The 27,193-nt window shown below is 34.8% G+C and overlaps 1 protein-coding gene across 2 annotated transcripts in view; it reads left to right on the forward strand.

The window, feature by feature from the left end:
- Positions 1-27,193, forward strand: part of TPR (translocated promoter region, nuclear basket protein) — a 65,958-nt gene that overhangs the window by 34,984 nt on the left and 3,781 nt on the right. The window contains exons 29-49 of one of the 2 annotated variants that reach the window (XM_082614219.1): positions 212-349; positions 452-583; positions 3,750-3,880; positions 5,081-5,291; positions 6,749-6,892; positions 7,257-7,455; positions 8,430-8,635; positions 8,842-8,903; positions 9,592-9,800; positions 10,865-11,137; positions 11,997-12,145; positions 12,794-12,877; positions 15,969-16,166; positions 16,994-17,125; positions 17,336-17,426; positions 19,958-20,142; positions 21,616-21,684; positions 21,796-21,890; positions 23,890-23,996; positions 25,245-25,340; positions 25,481-25,637. In XM_082614219.1, coding sequence (XP_082470345.1) covers positions 212-349; positions 452-583; positions 3,750-3,880; positions 5,081-5,291; positions 6,749-6,892; positions 7,257-7,455; positions 8,430-8,635; positions 8,842-8,903; positions 9,592-9,800; positions 10,865-11,137; positions 11,997-12,145; positions 12,794-12,877; positions 15,969-16,166; positions 16,994-17,125; positions 17,336-17,426; positions 19,958-20,142; positions 21,616-21,684; positions 21,796-21,890; positions 23,890-23,996; positions 25,245-25,340; positions 25,481-25,637 — 3,068 coding nt within the window. The remainder of the gene's footprint in view (positions 1-211; positions 350-451; positions 584-3,749; positions 3,881-5,080; positions 5,292-6,748; positions 6,893-7,256; positions 7,456-8,429; positions 8,636-8,841; positions 8,904-9,591; positions 9,801-10,864; positions 11,138-11,996; positions 12,146-12,793; positions 12,878-15,968; positions 16,167-16,993; positions 17,126-17,335; positions 17,427-19,957; positions 20,143-21,615; positions 21,685-21,795; positions 21,891-23,889; positions 23,997-25,244; positions 25,341-25,480; positions 25,638-27,193) is intronic. The other variant, XM_082614220.1, reaches the window with a different exon arrangement.

Here is a 27,193-nt window from a genome sequence, read left to right on the forward strand (position 1 = left end):
TATCTTTCTATTTTCATCTTTTTAATTTCTAGTATTTGTTTAAACTCTGTAATTAGCATGAATCAGAAAAACATGTAAGACTTCTAAGAATTTGTTTTAAAAGTTGACATTTCAATCCTTTTTACTTTTGTAGGAAAGATTAGAACTGGTAGGAAAAGGTAGGTCTTAATCTATTGTTATATGTTGCTGTATGCATGTTTGAAAACTTTAGGTAACTGCAAAAACAATGGCCCAGCATGAGGAACTGATGAAGAAAACTGAAACAATGAATGTAGTTATGGAGACCAATAAGATGCTGAGGGAAGAAAAGGAAAGGCTAGAACAGGATCTACAACAGATGCAAGCCAAGGTTTGTAACTTACTAATGAAGAGTAGAGGCACATTATTTTTAATAGTATTTTAAATAAACTCTCACATCAGGTATTAAAAAAAACACTGGAACTATTTTCAGGTGAGGAAACTGGAGTTAGATATTTTACCCTTACAAGAAGCAAATGCTGAGCTGAGTGAGAAAAGCGGTATGTTGCAAGCAGAGAAGAAGTTATTAGAAGAAGATGTCAAACGTTGGAAAGCACGTAACCAGGTAAGTGCAATTAAACCCATTCCAAAATATGGAAACATGTTGATTTAAAATAATAGGGTAAAATTTAAGGGGATAAAAATGTTTGATGAGCTAGTGGAAAGTATTATGTGTTTATCAGTAAAAGTCTAACATGTACACCTGTACATATGTGACAGGCATTAAACTTATAACTCAGTTTTTAAAGTTTTGCTTACATTTTGTATATTTTAAAAAACAGCTAATTTATTTACTTGGATTCCAAATTTAGGCTTCTGCTTTATCTCTAAAATGCTTTGGTACGTGAAAAATGGATTTATGTAGCTTACTGAATCACTTTAAGAAGACTTGTTCACTGACTGCTACCTTTTTAGGAGGGACAAAACCATATAGCATAGTATGGTTAGAAACGCCAGCTCTAATCAATGAATTTAGTAAAGTAGCAGGATACAAAATTAATGCACAGAAATATCTTGCATTCCTATACACTAATGATGAAAAATCTGAAACAGAAATTAAGGAAACGCTCCCATATACCATTGCAACAAAAAGACTAAAATACCTAGGAATAAACCTACCTAAGGAGACAAAAGATCTGTATGCAGAAAACTATAAGACACTGATGAAAGAAATTAAAGATGATACAAACAGATGGAGAGATATACCATGTTCTTAGACAGGAAGAATCAACATTGTGAAAATGATAATACTACCCAAAGCAATCTACAGATTCAATGCAATCCCTATCAAACTACCAATGGCATTTTTCACAGAACTAGAACAAAAAATTTCACAATTTGTTTGGAAACACAAAAGACCCCGAATAGCCAAAGAAATCTTGAGAAAGAAAAACGGAGCTTGAGCAATAAGGCTCCCAGACTTCAGACTATACTACCAAGCTACAGTAATCAAGACAGTGTAGTACTGGCACAAAAACAGAAATGTAGATCAATGTAACAGGATAGAAAGCCTAGAGATAAACCCATGAACATATGGTCACCGTATTTTTGATAAAGGAGGCAAGAATATACAGTGGAGAAAAGATAACCTCTTCAATAAGTGGTGCTGGGAAAACTAGACAGCTACATATAAAAGAATGAAATTAGAACACTCCCTAACACCATACACAAAAATAAACTCAAAATGGACTAAAGACCTAAATGTAAGGCCAGACACTGTGAAACTCTTACAGAAAAATATAGAAAGAACACACTATGACATAAATCTCCTTTTTGACCCACCTCCTAGAGAAATGGAAATAAAAACAAAGATAAACAAATGGGACCTAGTGAAACTTCAAAGCTTTTGCACAGCAAAGGAAACCATAAACAAGACAAAAAGACAACCCTCAGAATGGAAGAAAATATTTGCAAACGAAGCAAGTGACAAAGGACTAATCTCCAAAATTTACAAGCAGCTCATGCAGCTCAATTATCAAAAAATAACAACCTAATCCAAAAATGGGCAGAAGACCTAAATAGACATTTCTCCAAAGAACGTATACAGATTGCCAACAATACATGAAATGATGCTCAACGTCTCTAATCATTGGAGAAATGCAAATCAAAACTACAGTGAGGTATCACCTCACACCAGTCAGAATGGCCATCATCAAAAAACCTACAAACAATAAATGCTGGAGAGGGTGTGGAGAAAAGGGAACATTCTTGCACTGCTGGTGGGAATGTAAATTGATACAGCCACTATGGAAAACAGCATGGAGATTCCTTAAAAAACTAAAAATAGAACTACCATATGACCCAGCCATCCCTCTACTGGGCATATACCCTGAGAAAACCATAATTCAAAAAGAGTCATGTACCACAATGTTCATTGCAGCTCTGTTTACAATAGCCAGGACATGGAAGCAACCTAAGTGTCCATCAACAGATGAATGGATAAAGAAGATGTGGCACATATATACAATGGAATATTACTCAGCCATATAAAGAAACGAAATTGCTTTATTGGTAGTGAGGCAGATGGACCTAGAGTCTGTCATACAGAGTGAAGTAAGTCAGAAAGAAAAAAACAAATGCCGTATGCTAACACATATAAATGGTTCTGAAGAACCTAGGGGCAGGACAGGAATAAAGACGCAGACGTAGAGAATGGACTTGAGGAAACGAGGGGGAAGGGTAAGCTGGGACGAAGTGAGAGAGTGGCATTGACATATATACACTACTAAATGTAAAATCAGTAGCTAGTGGGAAGCAGCTGCATAGCACAGGGAGATCAGCTCCGTGCTTTGTGACCACCTAGAGGGGTGGGATAGGGAGGGTGGGAGGGAGATGCAAGGGGGAGGAGATATGGGGATGTATGTATATGTATAGCTGATTCACTTTGTTTTAAAGCAGAAACTAACACACCATTGTAAAGCAATTATACTTCAATAAAGATGTTTAAAAAAAAAAGAAATGCTAGCTCTATATTCAAACAAAAGGTTGGGAATTGGCCTTACCACATACTAGTTATGTGATTTGTGAAAATGAGGACATTAATCTTTCTGAGCCAATTTTCCTTATTTGTGAAAATGGGAGCATAATACCCCTCTTCATGTTACAAAAATTAAACAAATGAAGCAGTTCACACAGCACCTAGCACCTGGAAAATGCTCTAGGGAACCACTCGTATCTGAAGAGGACTATAGAATTTTAGAGTGCATTTATTCTTTTTTTTTTAATCAAGCAATCTGAAAAGTCAAGAAAGGAGGATAATCTGCCCAAATCTAGATACATTCCTGTTAAATTATGATGCCTTCTTTCCTAGTTAATGGAATCAGTTATTTAGGATTATTTTCATATTTTTGTTTAGATTGTAATGCATTATGACATTTTTTTCCCTTGTATATGTCACTTTAATGAAATTAGGTATTTAATATTAATATAAAAAGCTTGTAGATTCTTTGGATCCCTTTTTTGGCTCCATTGTAACGATTCTGAAATGTTCCTTTGCAGCTATGAAAAATAATAGTGAATGACATTTATTTTATTTTCCCCTTCCATTTTGGCTAAACATCTTAGCTAAACAAAGGAACTAAAGCTTTGATCTTATTTTCTTGTAGTTTGGTGCTTGATCACAGTGTATGCAAGTAGCAAATGTAAACACAATTAGATACTCTGATATTTTATTATAGTACATTAGTTTCATGAAAACTATAAAACCATATTATGCATTTTTGCTGTTCTAGCATCTAGTGAGTCAACAGAAAGATCCAGATACAGAAGAATATCGGAAGCTCCTTTCTGAAAAGGAAGTGCATGCTAAGCGTATTCAACAATTGACTGAAGAAATTGGAAGACTTAAAGCTGAAATTGCAAGGTATATGAAAGAAACCTTAAGTTGTATACAATTCTTGAAATCTTAAAGAAGTTTGTTTCTATTCTTTATGTGACCCCCTAAGTGCTTCCTGATTTTATAAAGAATGGAAAGTGCTGGAGCCCTTACATGTGGCTTTCCTTTTATTACTTTATAGAGCAAAGCAAGCAGTAATTTAGTTTTATGTCTTCATATATGCATTATTTCTCAATATTTATTACTTTTTAGAAAACTACATAGTTGGTATGAATCTAAAGCAAACTTTTTAAAATAGTCAAAATGACTTTGGCAAGTAGATTTTTCTTTTTTTTTTGGTTAACATATATTCATGAATCTATTTTGAAAGTTTTTAATAAAGTTTTTAAATGAACTTATAGTGAAGTATTACCTTTTGAAAATAAATGTAATATTAAAATTAATGTTTCTGGTTTACCTCTTTTAAGCTTCAATGTCCTTTGTGCCTGTCATAGCCCCTATTTATGTGATACTTGATAAGCTTACAAATTTTTGTCATATTTATTCTCTTATTTTTTTCATAACAGTAGTCTGGCATTTTAAGTAGGAGAGATATTACTTAATTTTAAAGATGAGGAAGCTAAGATTCAGAAAGGTACCCAAGCTTATAACCTTAGTAGCGGTTAAACCCATGTTCTTAATTCAGGTCATCTGATTTCAAGTTCTGTTCATGATACAAGTACAGGGTTTGGCAGACTATAATCCACAGGTCTTTTTTTTATACAGCTGGAAGCTAAGAATGATTTTTACATTTTTTAAGTGTTGTAAAAAAGGAGAAAGAGGAACATGTAACAAACACTGTATGTGGCCTATAAAGCCTAATATACTTACTCAGCACACATTAGAGTGGAAAGAGTATAGATTTTGCTATCAGACAGATATGGATTAAACTCTGTGTACCAGCGCAGAGTAAAAGTGTGCATGTTACTTGACCATTTGTAGCTCAGTTTTTCTCATCTCTAAAATGGGCATGTATGACATATAATAAGTAAATCAGATCTTTCTAAAGGACCACAGGTTCATAAGTTAAGGAATTATCTTTTGAAATATGTGTATGGTTTTCTTAGAATTTTCTAAATAAAAAACAGACTAAAGCAACATAATAAAAATATAACTTAAAGGATTTTAAAATTTGGAAGGTTCCAAATATTTATTAGTCTTTCTCCTTTACCCCATTTTTTTGCTTAGATCAAATGCATCTTTGACTAACAACCAGAACTTAATCCAGAGTCTAAAGGAAGATTTAAATAAAGTAAGAACTGAAAAGGAAAGCATCCAGAAGGACTTAGATGCCAAAATAATTGATATTCAAGAAAAAGTTAAAACTATTACTCAAGTCAAGAAAATTGGGCGTAGGTACAAGACTCAATATGAAGAACTTAAAGCACAACAAGATAAGGTATTTTGAAGCAGTTTTCTTTTTATATATTCTTCATATATATATTATCATTTTTTGATATACACAGTTTTGATCTACACAGTTTACACAGTTTTATGTATATATTTGGATATATGGGTGGATATATATTTTGGATACATATATAAATATTTAGATGACTTACAAAAACCTTATTCATAATTTTTAATTATTGGTTTTTAGGTTCTAAACAAGGGTAAGCTTATATGTGATATCTTTATTTGGTTTAAGATTTGCTCTGGGGGCTTCCCTGGTGGCGCAGTGTTTGGGAGTCCGCCTGCCAATGCAAGGGACACGGGTTCGAGCCCTGGTCCGGGAAGATCCCACATGCTGCAGAGCAGCTGGGCCCGTGCACCACAACTACTGAGCCTGTGCTCAAGGGCCCGTGCTCTGCAACAAGAGAGGCCACTGTGATGAGAGGCCCGCGCACCGCAACGAAGAGTAGCCCCCACTCACCGCAAGGAAGCCCGCGCACAGCAGCGAAGACCCAACACAGCCAAAAATAAATAAATAAATAAATAAAATTTAAAGAAAAAAAAAAGATTTGCTCTTTAGTATGTCCCAGAATGAGCTATAAATTCATATAGAAATAGTAGTAAATGCTAGGTATTTTAATTCAGTTTCCCAATTTCAAATATTGCTCCTTTTCAGAACTATGTTCTTGTAACTCATTGCTGACTGAAATTGTGTATATCTAAAATACTAGTTCTTGGGCTTCCCTGGTGGCGCAGTGGTTGAGAGTCCGCCTGCCAATGCAGGGGACGCAGGTTCGTGCCCCGGTCTGGGAGGATCCCACGTGCCACGGAGTGGCTGGGCCCGTGAGCTGTGGCCGCTGAGCCTTGCCGTCTGGAGCCTGTGCTCCTCAAGGGGAGAGGCCACAAGAGTGAGAGGCCCACGTACCACAAAAAAAAAAAAAAAAAATACTAGTTCTTTATAGTTTATCAGGTTTTGTTACAGTTTTAAATAAGTAGTCTGTGTTAACCACCTACCAAAAAGAATTTTTAAATCCTTGTTTTACTTTGGATCTGAATTTTGTTTTTAATTCCCAGTGGTAAAGAACTTGTATATTGACTTTATTGTGTATTTAGTATATTAGACGAAAAAACATATAAAGAAAAAATTTCAAAATTCTTGCCTCTCAGTTAACCATTGTTAGCACTTTAGTATGCTTTTGTTTACATATGAGTGATTTGTTTTTCCAAATAATTCTGTGTCAAATAATGCATCAGCATTTTGATTAGCTGGTTAATACCTAGTTGTATGGAAAGCCCTAACCTGTATAATAGCTTACTTTTGGACATTAAAGTTGTTCGATAGATTTATTTATGAATACTCTTAAAAATAAATTTCTTTACATACTTACGATTATTTTCTTAGATGAATTTGCAGAATTATTGAATATAAATGTGCAAGTATATTATTACTCTTTGTCATCTTAGGTCATGGAGACCTCAGCTCAGTCTTCTGGAGACCATCAGGAACAGCATGTCTCAATCCAGGAAATGCAGGAGCTCAAAGAAACCCTTAACCAAGCTGAAACAAAGTCAAAATCACTCGAGAGTCAGGTGGAGAATCTGCAGAAGGTATGAGCAGAAGAGTAGTGGAGGGTGTTGAAGGAATTGTTTTCTTATTGAAAAGCTAAAGGAATACAATGGAATTTTACTCAGTCATAAAAAGGAATTTTGAAAAAAAAATGTGTTAAACACTGATACTTTCTCTTATATGGAAAGGTATATATTTTATCCTTTTACTTTGAATGACTTATGTATGTAAATAATACCTAATCATCTTTAAGTGTTCACTTACTTGGTTTGACCACCATTTTATATTTATACTTCCATTTAACCTAAATAAGCAAATTAATGTTTTACATTTTAAGTCTGTAGGGCATACAGTTATATTGATTTCGTTGAATTACATGGTGCATACTTTGTCTTCCTTTAAAAGACATTATCTGAAAAAGAGATGGAAGCAAGAAATCTCCAGGAACAGACTGTGCAGCTTCAATCTGAACTTTCACGACTTCGTCAGGACCTTCAAGATAGAACCACCCAGGAGGAACAGCTCCGACAGCAGATAACTGAAAAGGAAGAAAAAACAAGAAAGGCTATTGTAGCAGCAAAATCAAAAATTGCACATTTAGCTGGTAAGTTTCTGTATACTTTAAGATTTGCACTTGATAGTGAAAGTTGGTTACTTGATACAGGCTTAAAATTAAATAGAAAAGAAAAGTAAATACTATAAAGTGATTTCTGTGTATGTGCGTGTGTGCTTTAGATATTTAGGTTTATTTAATTAGACACAAATCACAGCAATTTTAATTTTCAAGTGATGAGGATGTCTGTAATTTATTTATGAAATCTTTATTAATTGTTAACTGGTAGTAGATAGTAGATAGGGAGTACAGCCATCCTTCTGCTTTACTGTGTAACTATTACTACCTTTTGATGGTGATCCTTTGGGTCCACAGTATACAGTCCAGAAGCCTTCTGTAAATTCCTAGACAGCATCAGATCTTACCAGCCAAATGAGTTTTCTGTGCCTCACTTCACTGAGGGCCCCTTTAGCCCTTCAGGGAGAATATCATGTCAAATTTATGAGGAGCCCAGTGCTACAATGCTCAGGGCCTTACTGCACCTTGCTTACCAGTCTGCTAGTAGGTAAATAAAATGCCAAATCAGTTGAGTTTTATTATATGCAGGTTTTTAAATGATCTCTAAGATAGTGCCCCTGGCAACTTATTTCATAAAAGATGTTTCTTAATTATTCTTGAGTATATGCTGTAGGTTATATGAAATGAAAATTTTATAATTCCTAATATATTAAAATATTAAAGGCCATATGAAAGGGTTCCTGCTGACTAGTTTATGGTAGATCCTTTGTCTTTTTGAGATCTTAGGAAAAGTAAAATGTTTTATTTTGGAGTATATTTTATATTGGAGTAATAAAGCAAATACAGATAGTTTAGAACTTATTGAGATGTATATCAGAATTATTGTGGATGTTAAAGTTCAGGAATAGAATCTGATTTGACTTTTGAGTACTTATTATGCACATAAATGCATTTTATTTCCAGTGTTTGATTATGATTTTAATAGAATCATGTGGTTACTTCTTTAGGTGTAAAAGATCAGCTAACTAAAGAAAATGAGGAGCTTAAACAAAGGAATGGAGCCTTAGATCAGCAGAAAGATGAACTGGATGTTCGTATGACTGCTCTTAAGTCCCAGTATGAAGGTCGAATTAGTCGCTTGGAAAGAGAACTCAGGGAGCATCAAGAGAGACACCTTGAGCAGAGAGATGAGCCTCAAGAACCTACTAATAAGGTAATTAGCTAATTCGGTTTAAGTGACAAATCATTTTTGCCCTGTGCGTTTTACTTGAAGATGTCTGGTGATTTAGGAGCCTTTGTCAGACTGAATTTTGACTAAACCAGGTATTTAGAGAGAATTAACAAGTAAAATACTTTGATGGCATTGTTTAGTGGACTCTTGTGGGATAGGCACAGTAATCCATAGTTTTCTTTTTATAGGTCCCAGAACAGCAGAGACAGATCACGTTGAAAACAGCTCCAACTTCTGGTGAAAGAGGAATGTGAGTTTTGTTCTTTGACAGTCTGTTTGCAGTCTGTTCCCTGTTTTTCTTTTAAAATACAGGAAGGATCTAGTGATCTTTGGGGAGAAAAAATCTATATTGTAAAAATATGTAAGTAAAGAGCCATTTATCCTGTGCAAAACTGCATCATGTAGTTGCTGAGATATTTTTTTCCAGAACTCTTGTTTTCAGTATACTTTCAGTCCTATCAGATAGGTAGAGCTTTGTGACAGAGAAAGTGTCTTTCATCTTTTAGTTTGTGATTGACTTCTAAGATAGGCTACTAATGTTCCCTGTGATGTTATATGATACAAGGATAAAAGGCTGAGCACAGTTGAATACTTTCTACATTGTCAGGATGCACCACTGCAGAACATTTCCTGCACAGTTTTTAATGCTTAAGTTCAAAACCTCTTCAATAAGAGTTTTGTAATATTTAGTGAACAAAAAATGTAGAACTATACTGAACTGTCTCTTTAATTTTTTTTCTAATCTGCCAAAAGTCTACCCAAAGCAGTGTTAGGAAAACAGAGTTAATAAGGTCTGAATGCATATTAAGGTCGTAATTATTAGACACTCACTTCAAGAAGCATATGTGCTTTGCTTTTGATAGAGTATATGTATTTTATAAGGCATATTTTTAGTAATTTTTTATGATTTATTATTCTTGCATTTTCCCCTCTGTAAGTGCCAGCACATCAGACCCACCAACAGCCAATATCAAGCCAACTCCTGTTGTGTCTACTCCAAGTAAAGTGACAGCTGCAGCTATGGCTGGGAATAAGTCAACACCCAGGGCTAGTATCCGCCCAATGGTTACACCTGCAACTGTTACAAATCCTACTACTACCCCAACAGCTACAGTGATGCCCACTACACAAGTGGAATCACAAGAAGGTAAGTAAAATAATAACAGGTCTGATTGAACTGTTTACTGAGATTTATTACAAGAAGATGACAGTGACTTCAAGGATAAATGAGGCTTCCACTAAAGCTAAAGTCAGACATCATGTAAAAGTTGGCATTTAATATTTTCAGGTGTATGCCTCCTGGGATACTTGTTAATGTAGCATATTTCCTCCCTCCCTTCCTTTTTGCTTTTTGTGTTTTGAAGCTAAAGAAGGAGAGAAATACACCCCTATAAGTATATGGCATGCTTTTCCAGGACCAAATTTTTTACCTCTACTAGCTAAGAAAGATGATATGAAATCCACTTTAGAAAACCATATTAAATCACTGGTTCGACCCAGACATCAACTTCTTCCCTGATAAACTGTCTGACCTTGTAATTGCTTTCTGCACTTTCTTACTCATTACAACAATTACAACCACATCTTATTCAGTTGAATACATGTTTTTTTATTCCGCTAGATTGAGCTCCTCAAGGGTAGGAATTTGTTTCTCATTGTTTAATCCCTTTCCCCAACCCCAAGATAGGTGTCAGTAAAAGTTACTAAATAAAATTTTCTTAGATTCTTGTCTTAACAAATGTTAGAATTCAGTAAATTAAGTGTTTAGAAATATATAACATGTATATATGCTATGAAAGGACAGAATATTTTATTTGAACTACATTCAGTAAAATAATTATGAGATATATTACCAATTAAACTTAACAGTCATTTTATATTAGTTGAAGACAAAATGATACTTAATAAAAACTTATAATTTGACTTTGAGTTTCTTAATATCATTTTATTTGGTCATCATTTCCATAGAATAATAGATGCAAAAACAGTTTATTTAATTCAGCCAACAATTTACTGCACACTCTATGTCTGTCACATAGGCAATACAAAAATGCATAATACATTACCTCAGTGTTTTTTGTCTAGTGAGTGGAAGAGGTATGTACATAAATAACTATGCAAAATGTCACCTATAAGAGAATAGAGAAGGGCAATTACAGCTTTGGTAAAAATAGAAAACTTAATATATTAAATGTTTTAATTATTTTTCAGCCATGCAATCAGAAGGGCCTGTGGAACATGTTCCAGTTTTCGGAAGCACAAGTGGATCTGTTCGTTCTACTAGTCCTAATGTCCAGCCTTCTATCCCTCAACCCATTTTAACTGTTCAGCAACAAACACAGGCTACGGCTTTTGTGCAACCCACTCAACAAAGTCATCCTCAAATCGAGCCTACAAATCAAGAGCTATCCCCAAACATAGTGGAGGTGGTTCAGAGTTCACCAGTTGAGCGGCCTTCTACTTCCACAGCAGTGTTTGGCACTGGTAAGATTAATTTTAAAATGAGGTTAGAGTAGACCTCTGCATTTATAGTTTCTTGAGTATAATACATATCTTGAATGTTCTTTGTACCTACTTGTTTTCTACCAGGTATTAAAATGGATGGCGATATTCCTAACATCTTATTTTTATGTTTACTGCTGAATTCTATTTTAGGTCACTCATTTTTGTCATTAAGATCTTTCTTCCTTTCCAGTTATTTTTTGACTAATTTTAAAGGTGATACAACCTGAAACTTATTTTATGTACAGTTGACCCTTGAACAGCACAGGTTTGAACTTCGTGGTCCACTTAAATGTGGATTTTTTTCAATAGTAAACACTACAGTACTGTACATCCTTAGTTGGTTGAATCTGCAGACACGAAGGAATGGCTGATATGGAGGGCCAGCACCCCTAACCCCTGAATTGTTCAAGGGTCAGCTGTAACTTAATACAAGTCCTGAGAACTAAAAGATATCTAGAAGAAGATCAAGTAAGAATTTTCAAGTCTAAACATACAAGGAAAATTTTTTTATCCAAGGAGTCCTGGGTTTTATAGATTATAAGATGGCCCTATATAAGCTTTGTGAGTAGCAATTCTATATCAGTACAGTCACGGTGAGTCAGATGTATTGTTGTAGAAGTTGATTGGCTTTATTAACCAAAGGTTAAGACCATTGATTCAGAGCGTAAATTGCTCTTTGTTTACACATAGATTAGCAGGAACAAATTATGTTGTTCTGTCCAAATTTTTACCGTGTTTTTTTTTTAGTTAAATGACCAAGATATTTTTTAAGTTAACTTTGTCTAAATTGAGTGATTATCACGCTCTAATTCAAGATTTAAATTATGTAATTTCAAAGTTTCAGCTACCCCAAGTTCTTCTTTGCCGAAGCGTACACGTGAAGAGGAAGAAGATAGCACCATAGAAGCATCAGACCAGATCTCTGACGATACAGTGGAAATGCCTCTTCCAAAGAAGCTGAAAAGTGTTACACCTGTAGGAACTGAGGTGTGTAAAGATCTTTCTGTTTACTTTTACTTCCACCCATAGACCCAAGATATTCTTTCAATTACAGCATTATTAAGAGAATGGACCTTTTGGGATCAAAATCCAGAAAACTCTCTTGTTGAACTTACTGTAAAATTTCCACTGAAAACCCAGGTATTGTTGCTGTTGCCAACACTGTTTTATATTCTTTGAGTATGCTTAATTGAACTAGTTCCCATTTCAATTTTAAAAACACAGTTACAAAAACGTAGGATGAATTCCATTTCAATTTTTTTTTTAATTTAAAGAATAAGGAAGTTATAGTCTCATGGGAATTTTAAACTGGTACCTGCCATCTTTTTCTCTGATTGACCAAAATGGTATTCCTTTATTTTCTTTTGTTGAAGATAAGTTGTAATGAATTGTTTTATTATCAAGCATTGAGACTACTAAATTAATTTCACTTGCGTGTTCATAAACCTTATTTTGTATATACCAAAGAGGAATGTGATTGTTTATATTTTATAAGTAAATATAAGTGAACATTTCTGATGTACAGCTTCATAAAATTACAGATTTGAGTTTTGCTTTATTGGGAGAACTCACTGAACAGGTGATGCTTCATCTAGTGAACTGATATGGTTACCACACTTGTATGTCATGATTCAGGAAGAAGTTATGGCAGAAGAAAGTACTGATGGAGAGGTAGAGACTCAAGTATACAACCAAGATTCTCAAGATTCCATTGGAGAAGTAAGTAAAACATACTTAAAGTAAACAAATTATTGCTTTTAGTGAATGAAATGAGCTTTGACAAATTGAAATATTATTTGGACTTCTGTTTTCAATTTGCTGTTTTTATATTTAATGAAATATTGTTAGAATTACCAATGCAATTTCTGCTTTACTTCTAATTAGTATCCTGCCTTCTAAACTTTAATTAAAGAAATGTTTTTGTTTATAGTTAGCACAGATTTTCCAAGCTAAGGTTGTCATGAGTAAAGATTACCCACTCTATTTTATTTGGAAGGATGGGCTGGTTGAGTCTTGAGTTAATCCATAAGTGCCCCACTTGGTATCCTTTGTTGCTCCCCTCTATTGCTTCCCTTACTGAATTAAAATACTCTGTGAAAGGAAACGCATTTGCATACCTCTTCATCTTTTGAACTCTCATTGAGGCTTCTCCAGAGGCAGCCTAACTAATGGGAATGCATAGACTCTGAAATTACAAAGCTCTGGCTTCTGTTCCTAACTCCCACTTAGAAGCTGTGTGACTGTAAGCAAGACATTAATTCTCTCTAAGCCTCAATTTTTTCATAAGATAACATAATTTTTAGTTTTGTAGAGTACCTAAAATAGTACCTGCCACATATTAGGCACTCAAATTATTACTTCTCTTCCATTCCTCCGCCCTACAAATTGAGAGTTCATAATTTATAGTAATTCATATTTATAGTAATATTATAATATTAGTTAACATAACTCATTATTATATGCCAAGTGTGGTTCTGAAGTATTTGCATTTATTAACTGATTTAATCCTCATAAGAAATCTTGCAACAACCCTGTTTTACAGGTGAAGAAACCAATACCCAGCTAAGTCATGCACCCAGGTTTTCATAGCATTGGAGCTAGGATTTGAACTCAGGCTGTCTGGTTTCCATTTGTCTTGTTAAGCTTGAAACAGTACTTTCTGTCTGGATAAATTTTTAGGATCATTTTATTCTAAAATTATTTTATCTGTATAAAATAAAGGAATTGGGCTTCCCTGGTGGCACAGTGGTTGAGGGTCCACCTGCCAATGCAGGGGACGCAGGTTCGTGCCCCAGTCTGGGAGGATCCCACATGCCGCGGAGTGGCTGGGTCCGTGAGCCATGGCCACTGAGCCTGCGCGTCCGGAGCCTGTGCTCTGCAACGGGAGAGGCCACGACAGTGAGAGGCCCGCGTATCGCAAAAAAATAAATAAATAAAAAATAAATAAATGAATTGTTTCAGGCTAATCATAAGTAACCATAGATTGCAAGTAAATTTTAGTTTCTTAGATGCATTAATTTTGTAAGTTAATTTTTTCAGTTTTCCTTGGCTAAGAACAGAAAACTAAACCTTCAAGATGAATATGTAATACTCTAAATGACATCGATTTTGTGTATATTTCAGAGCGGGTCATACCTGAAGAACATAACAACAATTTTGAAATAAGATGTGAATTTCTATGTTATTGCCAGACTTGGTTAAATTATACTGAAATCTTTTGTGCAAAGCTTTTTCTTGAGATTGGCAAAATTGTCTGTGACTCAAAAGTGCCTTTGGGCTTTCCATTTTGTCTTCTAGCACTGTCTACTTAGTGTGTGAAAGTGTAACAGTTCATTTTTCTAATTTTCTGACAATGAAGCAGATGTTCTAAGTGTTGCTTTTCTTGAAATAAGCATGTTATTTTGTTAAACGTTTTTAATTCTACCATGACTTACTCATATTTTCCATTACAGTAAACATCTTTATGAATGATTTAGTTCATAAGACATTGTTTCTGGCTTGTATAAAACAGATTTTGGAATTCCCTGGCAGTCCAGTGGTTAGGGCTCCTTGCTCCCACTGCAGGGGGCGTAGGTTTGATCCCTGGTCACAGAACTAAGATACCACATGCTGTGTGGCATGGCCAAAAAAAACCAGATTTTGCTGAGTGCTGAACTAAAATAAAAAGTAAATGTTTAACTTTTTATAGTAAATATCAAAAAATAAAGTTAAATTGCAGTTTATTTCAGTAGCTAAAAAATGGAATTGTGAGGAAATAGATTGAGGGAAGAATTATTTTTACGTCTGGTATATCTTTAATGCAGTTTAAAGGCTTAAGATAGAGTTTTGAGGGGGGAGAAGTATTTTTGTAAAAAGACAGTTATAATAGTTTGTTTTATTTAGTGTGTTTTACATAGTATTTCTGATTTGGGGAAAATTTTTTGTCTTTTTTAAAATTACATGTTGCAGTTCCATGGATAGTCTTTTTTCTGCCTTTGGTCCGCACTGTTAACTAACCATGTTGGCTGTTGAGTGCTTGAAATATGGCTAGTCCAAACTGACATGTTCTTAAGTGTGAAATATACATTGGATTTTGAAGACTTATTACAAATTTTAAAATGTAGGATTAATAATTTTTATATAGGTTACATGTTGAAATAATTTTTGGCTACATTAAGATTATTGTTTAAATTGATCTCACCTGCTTTTTTTTGTGTGTGTGACTGCTAAAAAATTTTAAATTCCATATGGGAAATGTATTGTGGCTCACATTATACTTCTGATGGACAACACTCATCTACAGTACCACACTGGTAGATTTGACACATATATACCTGTGTGTCTACATAAAGTATTTTCTCTTTTTTTTATTGGAATATTACCCAGTGGGATTTATAATAATTTTTCTATAGGAAGACTAAAGAAACTCAAAGCATTTATTTTAAATTAATTCTGCTTTCAAAACCGTTTTTTTGTTTTTTGTTTTTTGTTTTTTTGTGGTATGTGGGCCTCTCAGTGTTGTGGCCTCTCCGGTTGCGGAGCACAGGGTCCGGACGTGCAGGCTCAGCGGCCATGGCTCAGGGGCCTAGCCGCTCCGCGGCATGTGGGATCTTCCCGGACCAGGGCACGAACCCGTGTCCCCTGCATCGGCAGGCAGACTCTCAACCACTGCACCACCAGGGAAGCCCTCAAAACCATATTTTTAAAAATAAAATTCTGGTAGTCCATAAGTATTCTTTAGCCTTTACTTATATCTACAGTATGTCACTGATAGTTTTAAGTATACTTGACTTTATTTATTTGTTTATTCATTTATCTTTTGCTTTTAAAGGGAGTCACCCAGGGCGATTATACACCAATGGAAGACAGTGAAGAAACCTCTCAGTCTCTACAAATAGACCTTGGACCTCTTCAATCAGATCAGCAAACAACATCATCACAAGATGGTCAAGGCAAAGGAGATGATGTCATTGTAATTGACAGTGATGATGAAGAGGAGGATGATGATGAAAATGATGGGGAACATGAGGTAAATTTGGATTTGAAATCATGTATTGTTTTAAACTGCTGGATGAAATGCTGAAATCCTTGGGAATACTAATGCATCAACCAGTAAATTCTGATTCCCCGTCACTTTAAATAGATTATTATGCTTTTCTTTTATCCTGATTAGTTATGAACTTAACATTTTGCATAGAACAAGTGATGGAAAATCTCATTTTTTTTAATGATTACTGAGTCCTTTAGGATTTGTTAAATTTGTTAGATTAATTAAACTTAATCTTAAATCTCACTGATAAGTGACTATAGACTTAATTGTAAGCACTGTGGTTTCTGGAAATAAAAGGTTTTTTTTCTTGTGGAGCCCTTATAGTTCTTTTCAAAAGAAATTGAGGTGTCATGATAATTAAAACATATTCTAAGTGAAACTTTGCATTTTATTTTGGGAGTTAATCCTATATTGACAGCTTCTCATTTTTAGATTCTTTTATTAATCAATGTTTTTTAAAAGCTTATAGCATAGTATCATTTCACCATTTTCTTATTCAATGCCACATTTTAAATTTAGAATTAAAGTGGACCACTTGATATTCTGTGGACATCTGGGAGCTTTAATCTTTGAATTGATCTCATACGAATAGTTAGAATTCAGAGTTGATTATTACTGTACTAATTCCAGTAAGCTCCACAGTTTTGATACTTGCTGCCACTGAAGTAATTCCCTATAACTCTCAGGACAACTCCTGTATCCTGGTCAGTAATGAGTCACTTAAATTTCTAACCATGGTGTCAAGATATGCAGAACACGTGTACCATGTCCTAGATCTTTATTTATACTTGGGGGTTTTTTACTAGGATTATGAAGAAGATGAAGAAGAAGACGATGATGATGAAGATGACACAGGGATGGGAGACGAGGGTGAAGATAGTAATGAAGGCACTGGTAGTGCAGATGGCAACGATGGGTATGAAGCTGATGATGCTGAGGTAACTGGCTGGAATTCTGACCATCAGTTTTCTTCAAGAACTTGCTTAGTATTGTTTTTCAAGAATATAAAAAGGCTTGTATTCTCAGAACACTACAGCTTTTCTTATCTTTGGGTTTTTGTTTGTTTCTACTGTGGTTTGGTTTGGTTAATTATTTTTTAAGGTAACTACTTGATTTATTTGCACTTAGCTTTCATATTTTGTTTTTAGGGTGGTGATGGGACTGATCCAGGTACAGAAACAGAAGAAAGTATGGGTGGAGGTGAAAGTAGTCAGAGAGCAGCTGATTCTCAAAACAGTGGTGAGATTTGGTTTTGTTTTTCTTTTGTTATGTTTTGTTTTGTTTTTTTAGTCTCTTTTTAATTGAACACTTTTAATATTTTAACCTGATGTTTTCTAAATTAGGACTGCACTTAATTATCACATAGGTAATAAAACTTGGTTAGTAAACTGGCAAGCAAAAGATTGGCTCTTGTTCTTGCTTTGTCATTATTCTCATAAAGTCTACTATGTTTATATCTAAAATGTAGTCATTATACTATTTTTTCTACCTCATTGGTCGCTGTAAGATTCAAAAATTTTAAATCTATAAAGCATTATAAATGCCATGTGTTGCTGCTGCTCTTAAGTGGAAAATTAAGTCAGGGACTTCTAATAGTAATGGCAGTTCACAACCAGAAGAGGTCAGTCTAATCAGGCTACATGTTTCAAGATTTGTGGGTATCGGAGTTTTGCAGAGTTGTCCAGTTTTCCAATGAATAAAAGATTTTTTCATCAATATAGCATACCTTTTGTTAATTCTTGAAAGGATGAGTCCTGGAGGTCAGCTGAACTGTTATAGGCAGTAAAGAATTATGGAATTCATAGAAAATAATTTTATTTTAGAATTGTTTTAAAATGTTTTTTAAAGAATTGGTGATCATCTAGTATGCCATTCTGGTTTTAACAGATACTGAGCCAGAATCATTAATAATAATATAATAAAAACTTTATATATGTAGACTAGTGGGAAAACAGTATATCTGAGTTTCTGTGTAGGCCTGTATATTTAAAAGTGCAAATTGTATGCTCATTTGAATTAAAGAAAGCAGAGGCAGGCAATCTTTTCAACTTTTAATTGTTTAAGAGAAAAATAAACTAATGAATACTGAACCATATAATGAAGATAGTGTTGCTTTTTAATGGAGATGAGCTAAGGAGAGAGATTAATTATAATAATTTACATTTTCTAAAATATTTTATGGATTTAAGAAACACCTTTTTTGTGTCACATAATTGGGCTATAGAGGGAAATTTTTTGCCTCTTTAGGTAATATCACTAAAAGCTAAGTCTTGTGAGGGTGGGTGTTCATAGCCATTTTTCCTAGATACAAAACATATAACAGATGCTCATTGAATACTTGGAGACTTTCTTTTCTTTTTTACAGTCAAGCAAAAATATGCCTAGTAGTCTAGATAATTTTAAGTTAGTGGATGGATTTGGTACATTGCTAGTAATTACAAAATAAGTGCTTTTCCTGAGCAACTATACTTGTACTGAATTATTTAATTCTTACAATAAGCCTGTCAGATTCAGGTACCAGTGAAGAATCTGAGAAGCAGAAGCAAAGTGATATAACCAAGATCACATAGCTATTAATTGTTAGAGCTGGCTATTTACAATAGCCAGGACATGGAAGCAACCTAAGTGTCCATCAACAGATGAATGGATAAAGAAGATGTGGCACATACATACAATGGAACATTACTCAGCCATAAAAAGAAACGAAATTGAGTTATTTGTAGTGAGGTGGATGGACCTAGAGTCTATCATACAGAGTGAAGCAAGTCAGAAAGAGAAAAACAAATACTGTATGCTAACACATATATATGGAATTAAAAAAAAAAAGGTCATGAAGAACCTAGGGGCAAGATGGGAATAAAGACCAAGACCTACTAGAGAATGGACTTGAGGACACAGGGAGGGGGAAGGGTAAGCTGGGACAAAGTGAGAGAGTGGCATGGAGTTATATATACTACCAAATGTAAAATAGATAGCTAGTGGGAAGCAGTCACATAGCACAGGGAGATCAGCTCGGTGCTTTGTGACCAGCTAGAAGGGTGGGATAGGGAAGGTGGGAGGGAGGGAGATGCAAGAGGGAAAAGATGTGGGGATATATGTATATGTGTAGCTGATTCACTTTGTTATAAAGCAGAAACTAACACACCATTGTAAAGCAATTATACTCCAATAAAAACGTTTAAAAAAAAAAGTGTTAGAGCTGGAATCTGATTCTAGACCTCAAACTTTTAAACTACTAAATTGTTATCGTATTCAACTTTTCACTTTTGTTGTTTTACTTTGTATGTAGAAGACCTAGACATCTGAAGGGCCATTGAAATTCAAAATTTAGGAAAACCAGAATATGAAAGTTATTGTAAGGCTTTTTACCAATCTCCTTCACCCTGTTTGAGTGTAATACTAATAACTGTAGTGGTCTGATCTTCAGGTAATTTGCCTATTTTAATAATATGAGCCAAAATTTATTAAATGTTTATTTTATCATGTGTTAAGCTAGGTGCTTTATGTCCATTTTTTGATATCTTCAGAAAAATGTTTCTTGTACATTACATTGTTGTTCCATTAACCAACCAAATAAATAGAAGAGAGTTGCTAAGGCCATACCACTGTTAACTGCACACCCAATATCTCTGGGTCTACCACACCTCACTACTTTTTTTCTGAAAATATTAGGTGAACATTCCTAGTGGTAAGATTTATACTTCTAGGGATTGTCCAGGTTACTTTGTGGTAAACATAATGGTTCAAAATAAGCTTCTCTCTTCCTATAGGTGAAGGAAATACTGGTACTGCAGAGTCCTCTTTTTCCCAGGAGATTTCTAGAGAACAACAGCCATCATCAGCATCTGAAAGACAGACCCCTCGAGCACCTCAGTCACCAAGACGCCCACCACACCCACTTCCCCCAAGACTGACCATTCATGCTCCACCTCAAGAGTTAGGACCACCAGTTCAGGTATTAAAAATACTAGTCATTCGGGCCTCCCTGGTGGCGCAGTGGTTGAGAGTCCGCCTGCCGATGCAGGGGATGCGGGTTCGTGCCCCGGTCTGGGAGGATCCCATGTGCCGCGGAGCGGCTGGGCCCGTGAGCCATGGCCGCTGAGCCTGCGCGTCCGGAGCCTGCGCGTCCGGAGCCTGTGCTCCGCAACGGGAGAAGGCCACAGCAGTGAGAGGCCCGCATACCGCAAAAAGAAAAAAAAAAGAAAAAAAAAAAAAAAAAAAAAAAAATACTAGTCATTCTGAAAATTTTACTTGAAAAAATGTTGGGTTTTTTTCTCCCTTTCTTTCCATTAGCAATTACTTTGTTTTTCCCCAGAAATTCAGTGAACTTTCTAATGTTTGGTATATTTTTGTAAAATTTTTGAGCTGAAACTAATCTCTGAATTCTTTTCCCTGAACTATGGCAGTAATTTACTTCACAGAGGAAGTGAACTTTGGAAAGGCAAGGCTTATTAAAGTTGTGTATAAAGTGAGATGATTATATTCATAGAAAATAAAAGTCTCCTCGCTGTTTTTACAGGTTAAAGAAAATTTTCTTGGATTTTAATTAAAATAAAATGTATTTCATCTGCTGACCACCATTTGTTTTGAAGGTTTCTTTCTCTAAGGTGCACGTTTTTTTTTTAAAAAAGGAAATTTCTGTTCTACTTAACAGAACTTCTTTTCCTCTTATTTTTATGCAATCACATATATTAATATCCACTTTTAAAGTTCATGAAAGTATGCATAACCCTTTCCATGTAACACTCTTTGTAGTAGGATTAGACATCTCTTATCAGAAGCTCTTGAAGAAATAGCAGGAAAAGTACAAAGGCTCTATTAATCATGTAGCTTGAATCTTACTCTGTAGTGTACTAAACACTGTCAAGTGTAGATTCTACTAAAATACCACTGATGAAGATAACCTCATCTTCTGAAAATATAAAGTCTTACAGGATTGTTTATGGATCCTGCAAAATATGCCAATTCTATCAATTTAGAATTGTCTAAATTGGGAAACAGTTTACAAGTAGTCAGTACTGCTGTTTGAACTCCAAAGGATAATTAAACTTTAAGATCAAAGGATACTTACTAACACTTAAATTAAGGAGATAGGAACTAAGTTAGATAGGAACGTACAAATAAGATAGGATCAGAGTTTGGTTTTACATATTGGTTAATATTATCTACTGGCTAATAAAATATTTGTCTATTGGTTAATATTATGGTCTATATAATTAAAAACATGTCGTTGTTCACAAAATGGATTTCTTTAGTACTGGCACAAGATGAGTAGCAATTTTTCCTAAGAAAAATCCCAGTGATTACATTATCTGCTAACATTTCAGTTATTTTATTACCAGCGTATTATAAGCCATATCTATTAATATTTGGTGTTTCTTTCATTGCCTAATTTCTTAAAACAAATGAAATTCCTTTCTTGACACAGAGAATCCAGATGACCCGGAGGCAGTCTGTAGGACGTGGGCTTCAGTTGACTCCAGGAATAGGTGGCATGGTAAGTACCTACCTGTCGTGTAAAAGTGATTCATTTGTTCAGCAGTTATTTGTGTAGTCCATACATATGCTCCTATCATGCCTGTTTAGTACTTGTTTTCTGTCTTTTTAGCAGCAGCATTTTTTTGATGATGAAGATAGAACGGTTCCAAGTACCCCAACTCTTGTTGTGCCACATCGTACTGATGGATTTGCTGAAGCAATTCAGTAAGTCAGCGAGAGGGAAACATACTTTGTGACTAATCAAATTCTTCCTGTTTCCCTGTTAACTTGATTGCATTTGATTGATTCATTATTTGTTAAGTCCTATGCTAGGTACTAAGCAGTTGAGGGTAGGAGGGTTGAGGGTGTAGTGTTGGGGAAGATCACATAGAGGTGAATGAAGTACAGTTGCTTCCATCAGGAGTTTGAAATTTAAAGGCAGTATAACAATGGTTAAGAGCATGGACTTTAGAGTTAGAATGTCTGGGTTGGAACCTAGTTGTACTACTTACTAGCTATGTCAAGTTGCTGGGTTCTCTGTTCCTGAGTATCTTCATTTTATTAATGAGAATAATAATACAATAGTTCTTACCTCATAAGTTGTGAGAATTAAATGAATTTATATTAACATGTTTATAATATCACCAGGCACATAATAAATGCTTTACAGATGTTGGTGAAGGTATTGGTAATTACAGTGATCATGATGGAAAATATTGTTGTGAAAGCTAAGTATATGCACAACTAACAATAACCTAAACAATCTAGGAGAATAGAGGCATAAGCAATAGGCTTTGTTTATATAAACAAGGGAGTGATTTATTCTAACACTTAGGGGGAGAGAATCTGAGAGGACTTAATGGGGACAACATTAAATTGAGTCTTGGAAAAAAACACCTAAAACTTACTGAGCATTCCCATGAATCAGTTTATTTAATCTTCGTAACTATGAGGATAGATACTATTATTTCATTTACAGATAAGGAAGCACAGAGATGATAACAAATTTTTCAGAGGTCAGACAGCTAGGAAGTGACAGTTTTTTTATTTCAAACCAGTCTGGCTCTAGAACCTATTTTAACGCTTGTGCTATACCACTCCTTTTAAAGAACAAAAAGGCTTTCCACATGGAAGTGCACATGTTTAATGGCGGCTGAAGTATCAGTTGCATGACAGGATGTACCTGAAGAATAGAATAAAAATGTTTCTACAAACTTGGGGAATGATTGATTTTTTCTGTAGTATGTGGTAACGTATGGCCATCAGAACCAGTTTTAAACTTGCTCAGTTAACCACAACTCACCTCAGCTAACACAGTTTTACAAGCCAACTGATCAGTGTCAGCCCCACCCTTCCAAAAGTCAGCCAGTCAGAAACAGACTTACTCCTAAAGAACTGCTGAGTGCCAGCCAATCAGCAGCATTCTCACATAGCTCAGAAGAATTTAAGGTCCTTCTAATAGAAGAATAACTTATGGAGACAGTTTTTTAAATTCACCTGAAAGAGACTGTCCTTAACTAAAGCAGTAGTGTGAAACAGAAAAGAAAATAGATTCAAGAGTTACTACTGAGGTAGAATCCATAAACATCAGTAGCTGACTAGCCAAGAAAGGTTAGGGTAAGGAGTGGGCAAAGAGTGAGATAATGCTATTTTATATCCTGGATTATGGGCAGAAAGATGGATGGTAGTGTTATTAGGGCAGCGAGAAAACAAATTTCTAGCCATCTAATATTAAAGCTTTTTTCTAGACCTTGGGAACCACCTAGTGAATTCTTTCAGTTAAGAAATGGGCTCAAGAGGTGACCTGATTTATCTATGACTAAACGTTGAAAACTGAGACAAAGCTTTTTTCATGACTTTATTCTTTTTTTGTTACATTTCATGTTCAGTTTATGTTGTTTTCAATATATCTACATAGAGATTTCTAGCAGATTCAAGAAATGTGAGGCGTAGTTCAGGACAGCTGAAAGCTATTTATGTATAAATCATGTATATATAGACCACATAATACGAATCACATGATTTATATTATTGCTAAATTCTTGACAACTGATATTTTGAAAATATTTACATAAGTGAGAATTCCATTATCAACTTTATTTTCAAACTGTTTTCTTCCTACTTTGTTTATGCTTATTCTTCCTTCTTCCCATAGTCTTTCCATCATTGCAGTTTAAACAAGGTAACTTTAAGTGTCATCTTAAATTAATTTTTGTCTGTTTAGTTCCCCACAGGTTGCTGGCGTTCCTAGATTCCGTTTTGGGCCACCTGAAGATATGCCACAAACGAGTTCTAGTCACTCTGATCTTGGCCAACTTGCTTCCCAAGGAGGTAAATCGCTAAATAAAAGCTTAGCTCTCCTGGATTTGCATGTATTTTGGTAATAAGCTGTTCTGACATGATTTTTTTTAAGTGAGCAAATATTAATATAAAAAAGTCTATATCTAAATAAACCTTATCCTAATTTATGGAAAAAGCTATAATATATTTACTACTTATTAAGCACTGCCTTACATATTAGTTTTTCCAACAAAATTTTCAGTTCTTTGGGCATAATGACTAGGTTTTACATTTGTATCTCTTTTGGCTTTTAGTATAGTATCAGGAATATCTGTTGTGCTGATAAATATACCTAGGTACTAACCAGCCATTTTAAAGTTGTTGGAAGGAATACAGCATATTTTTTGTTTAGTTTGACATTTGACATTCCTAGTTAAGTGTATAAAACTAGTTAGATATTTTCCATTAACATTAAAAATAAGAAAAATAAAATGTTAAAAAAACGTGGAATGAAATGACCCCTAACATAAGCAATAGCAGTTGGTTATTTGGACATGAATTGTGCTGTTTCTGGAATTAATTACCTTTTAGTCATTGGTTGGCATTCATAGAACCCACTATATTTCCTGGAAGCTATTATGGCATTTTGTAAGTGAATTGGGAATGCATACTGTTTTAATAATAAGCCCAAAACAAAGATTAATCTGCAGCCCTCGTGTAAGTCATGCAATCAATACATCTTAGTCCCTGGTGGTTTAGGATGTGAGGTAGGTCTAACACTGCTTCCCTCTACCAATATGAAATTGTGAGTTGACTTCAGAGGAATTCACAATTTTATGTGGCTTTATTATAGGACACTTCCAAGACTTGGAAGTCAGATCTAGGCTTGAATTGGAATGCTACCACTTTACTAGTAACTTTGGGAAAGTTAATTAACCCCTTTGAAATTCAGTTTCTTTAGCGAAAAGGAGACTGATGATACCTTGCTGTTTTGCTGTAGAGTAGATTCAAACACAGTACCTAGTTCATAGTTGGGCACTCGGTAAAGTTAGCTTGTAGGAAACTTATAAGAGCATTTTAGCTGTTTTTTATTTAGGGTTACTTAAATTAGTGTTAGGGAGCTTAAAGGATACGTTTAAATTGTATTTACATTTTTGAGGGATTGATTTTTGCTTGATGGGCCAATTGTGGGCTTCAACAAAGTTGTGTGTCTCTACTGATTCGTTTTTTTCTTTTAGATGTCTGGGATATTGACAATATTTTGTTCTTTCAATCATTAATATTCAGAATTGTCTTTAGGTTTGGGAATGTATGAAACACCCCTCTTCCTAGCTCACGAAGAGGAGTCGGGTGGCCGAAGTGTTCCCACTACTCCTCTGCAAGTAGCAGCCCCAGGTAGGTGTCAAAGGCAGATCAATAGATTATGTGTTATAATGGTAAAATGGAAACCTGTGATATATCTTCTAGCTAAAACTTAGAGAAACCACAAAGTTGTTAAAGTTTTCATTGCTTTTCTGGTCTTTCATTTTTTCAAGTGACTGTATTTACTGAGAGTACCACCTCTGATGCTTCAGAGCATGCTTCTCAGTCTGTTCCAATGGTGACAACATCCACTGGCACTTTATCCACAACAAATGAAACATCAACAGGTGATGATGGAGATGAAGTATTTGTGGAGGCAGAATCTGAAGGGTAAATGTTTACCGTGTAATTTTTGCTTGCTTAAACTTGTCAGACTTTTACTTTTTTTTTTTTTTTTTTAAGTCAGGAAGCAACAGTCTCTTGAGCTGTGTTTTCAATAGCATCCTGTTACAAAAGTAAACCTAGCCATATATTTTGGAAAACTAATTTTTGCACAAAGTAACATATTTTAAGACTTAAGACGTTATTACAGAAGACAAATAATTTTTTAAAAGGTTATCTCCTTGAAAGTTGCATGACGCATTCTAGAACAAAGTATCCTTTAGAATCACACTTCCATTAATGTCGCTGCTTGAACTTTTCCCCAAGAAAGAAGGCTGTCTGTGAAAATTAGGAAATATTAGGAAATGACTCAATTTTCCATTTAGTAGTGGGCTCTCAAGCAAACCTCACCTATTTTTTATTTACGTGCATTTAGAACTTGGTCTGAAACACTAACTTGTTAAAAATCAGGAATCTTCAAGACCTGACTGTTTTTAGCACATCAGTTATAAACAAAGTTTAACAAAAGAAGTATTTCATAACAAATCATCTGGGCTTTTTTAAACCAAAGGAGGTGGAGTAATTTAATGGAAAGAACCATTGGACAGTGGTCTTGGAGAAGTTTAACTTTCAAAGTGGAACCTGATTCTTCATAAAATAAAAAAAGTTGGACTGCTTCATAGTCAGAAGCATAGCTGGAAGTAGAACCCAGATTTCCTAGGTAGAGCTCAGAGGTTTTGTTTTATTTAGCAACACTTTCTTAGTGTAATTACAGGCCAACTCTAGTATATAAGAAAAAAGGCAGGTCTATTATTATGCCTCTAACACAGTGCTGCTTAATTTGGGGAAAGTTACAGATCCTGCTGAAAATACTAGCTGCCTTTAATTCCATCCCATGTATGCAGGTCCCTTTATATATGTCATTTCTAAACCACACAGTATCTCTGCAAAGTATTATCTCCAATTTACAAGTGAGAAAGCTCAGACTCTGAACATTAAAGTAACTTGCCTAGGCTGCACTTCACCAGTTCTTCTCAACTTTAGCAGAATCATGAGAGGTATCTTTCAGGTACATTGTTATTACTAAGCGTACTAAAGTTTGCAGATGATAAAAACTGGAACAGCTTCAAGTTATTCTTGTACTCTTATCTCCCTCACTTGCTTTTTGATGTACTTTCTTGAATGGGAGGGAGAGAAAGAGAGATGGAGTTATAGCTTTGAGCCAGGAATTCACCTAACCTAGCTTGTCCCATCTGGGCTAGAGCCCATGGTGAAATAGTGGTATATTATTAATAGTTGTAACTGTTGTGAATTATTTTAGTACTCTGCTTTCCTAGAAAGTTGTTTTGTGGTATATCAAAATCTGGATAATATATCTCTTGTGAATGCCAAAAATGTGAACATCTTTTGTCAAAAAGAAAAAACAACAACAGCAAAAGAGAGGAAAAAACAAAAATTAAAATTGGAACATGTCCTAGTGAGAAAAGGAGGGAGGAAAAAGGAGTCTGAGCTCTCTTTTCTCTTGCCTTTTAAAAAAAATGTATGGTTACCAATATCAGAGACTG

The sequence above is a fragment of the Mesoplodon mirus genome, assembly GCF_964341445.2.
Source record: "Mesoplodon mirus genome assembly, chromosome: 3".
NCBI classification, from domain to species: domain Eukaryota; kingdom Metazoa; phylum Chordata; class Mammalia; order Artiodactyla; family Ziphiidae; genus Mesoplodon; species Mesoplodon mirus.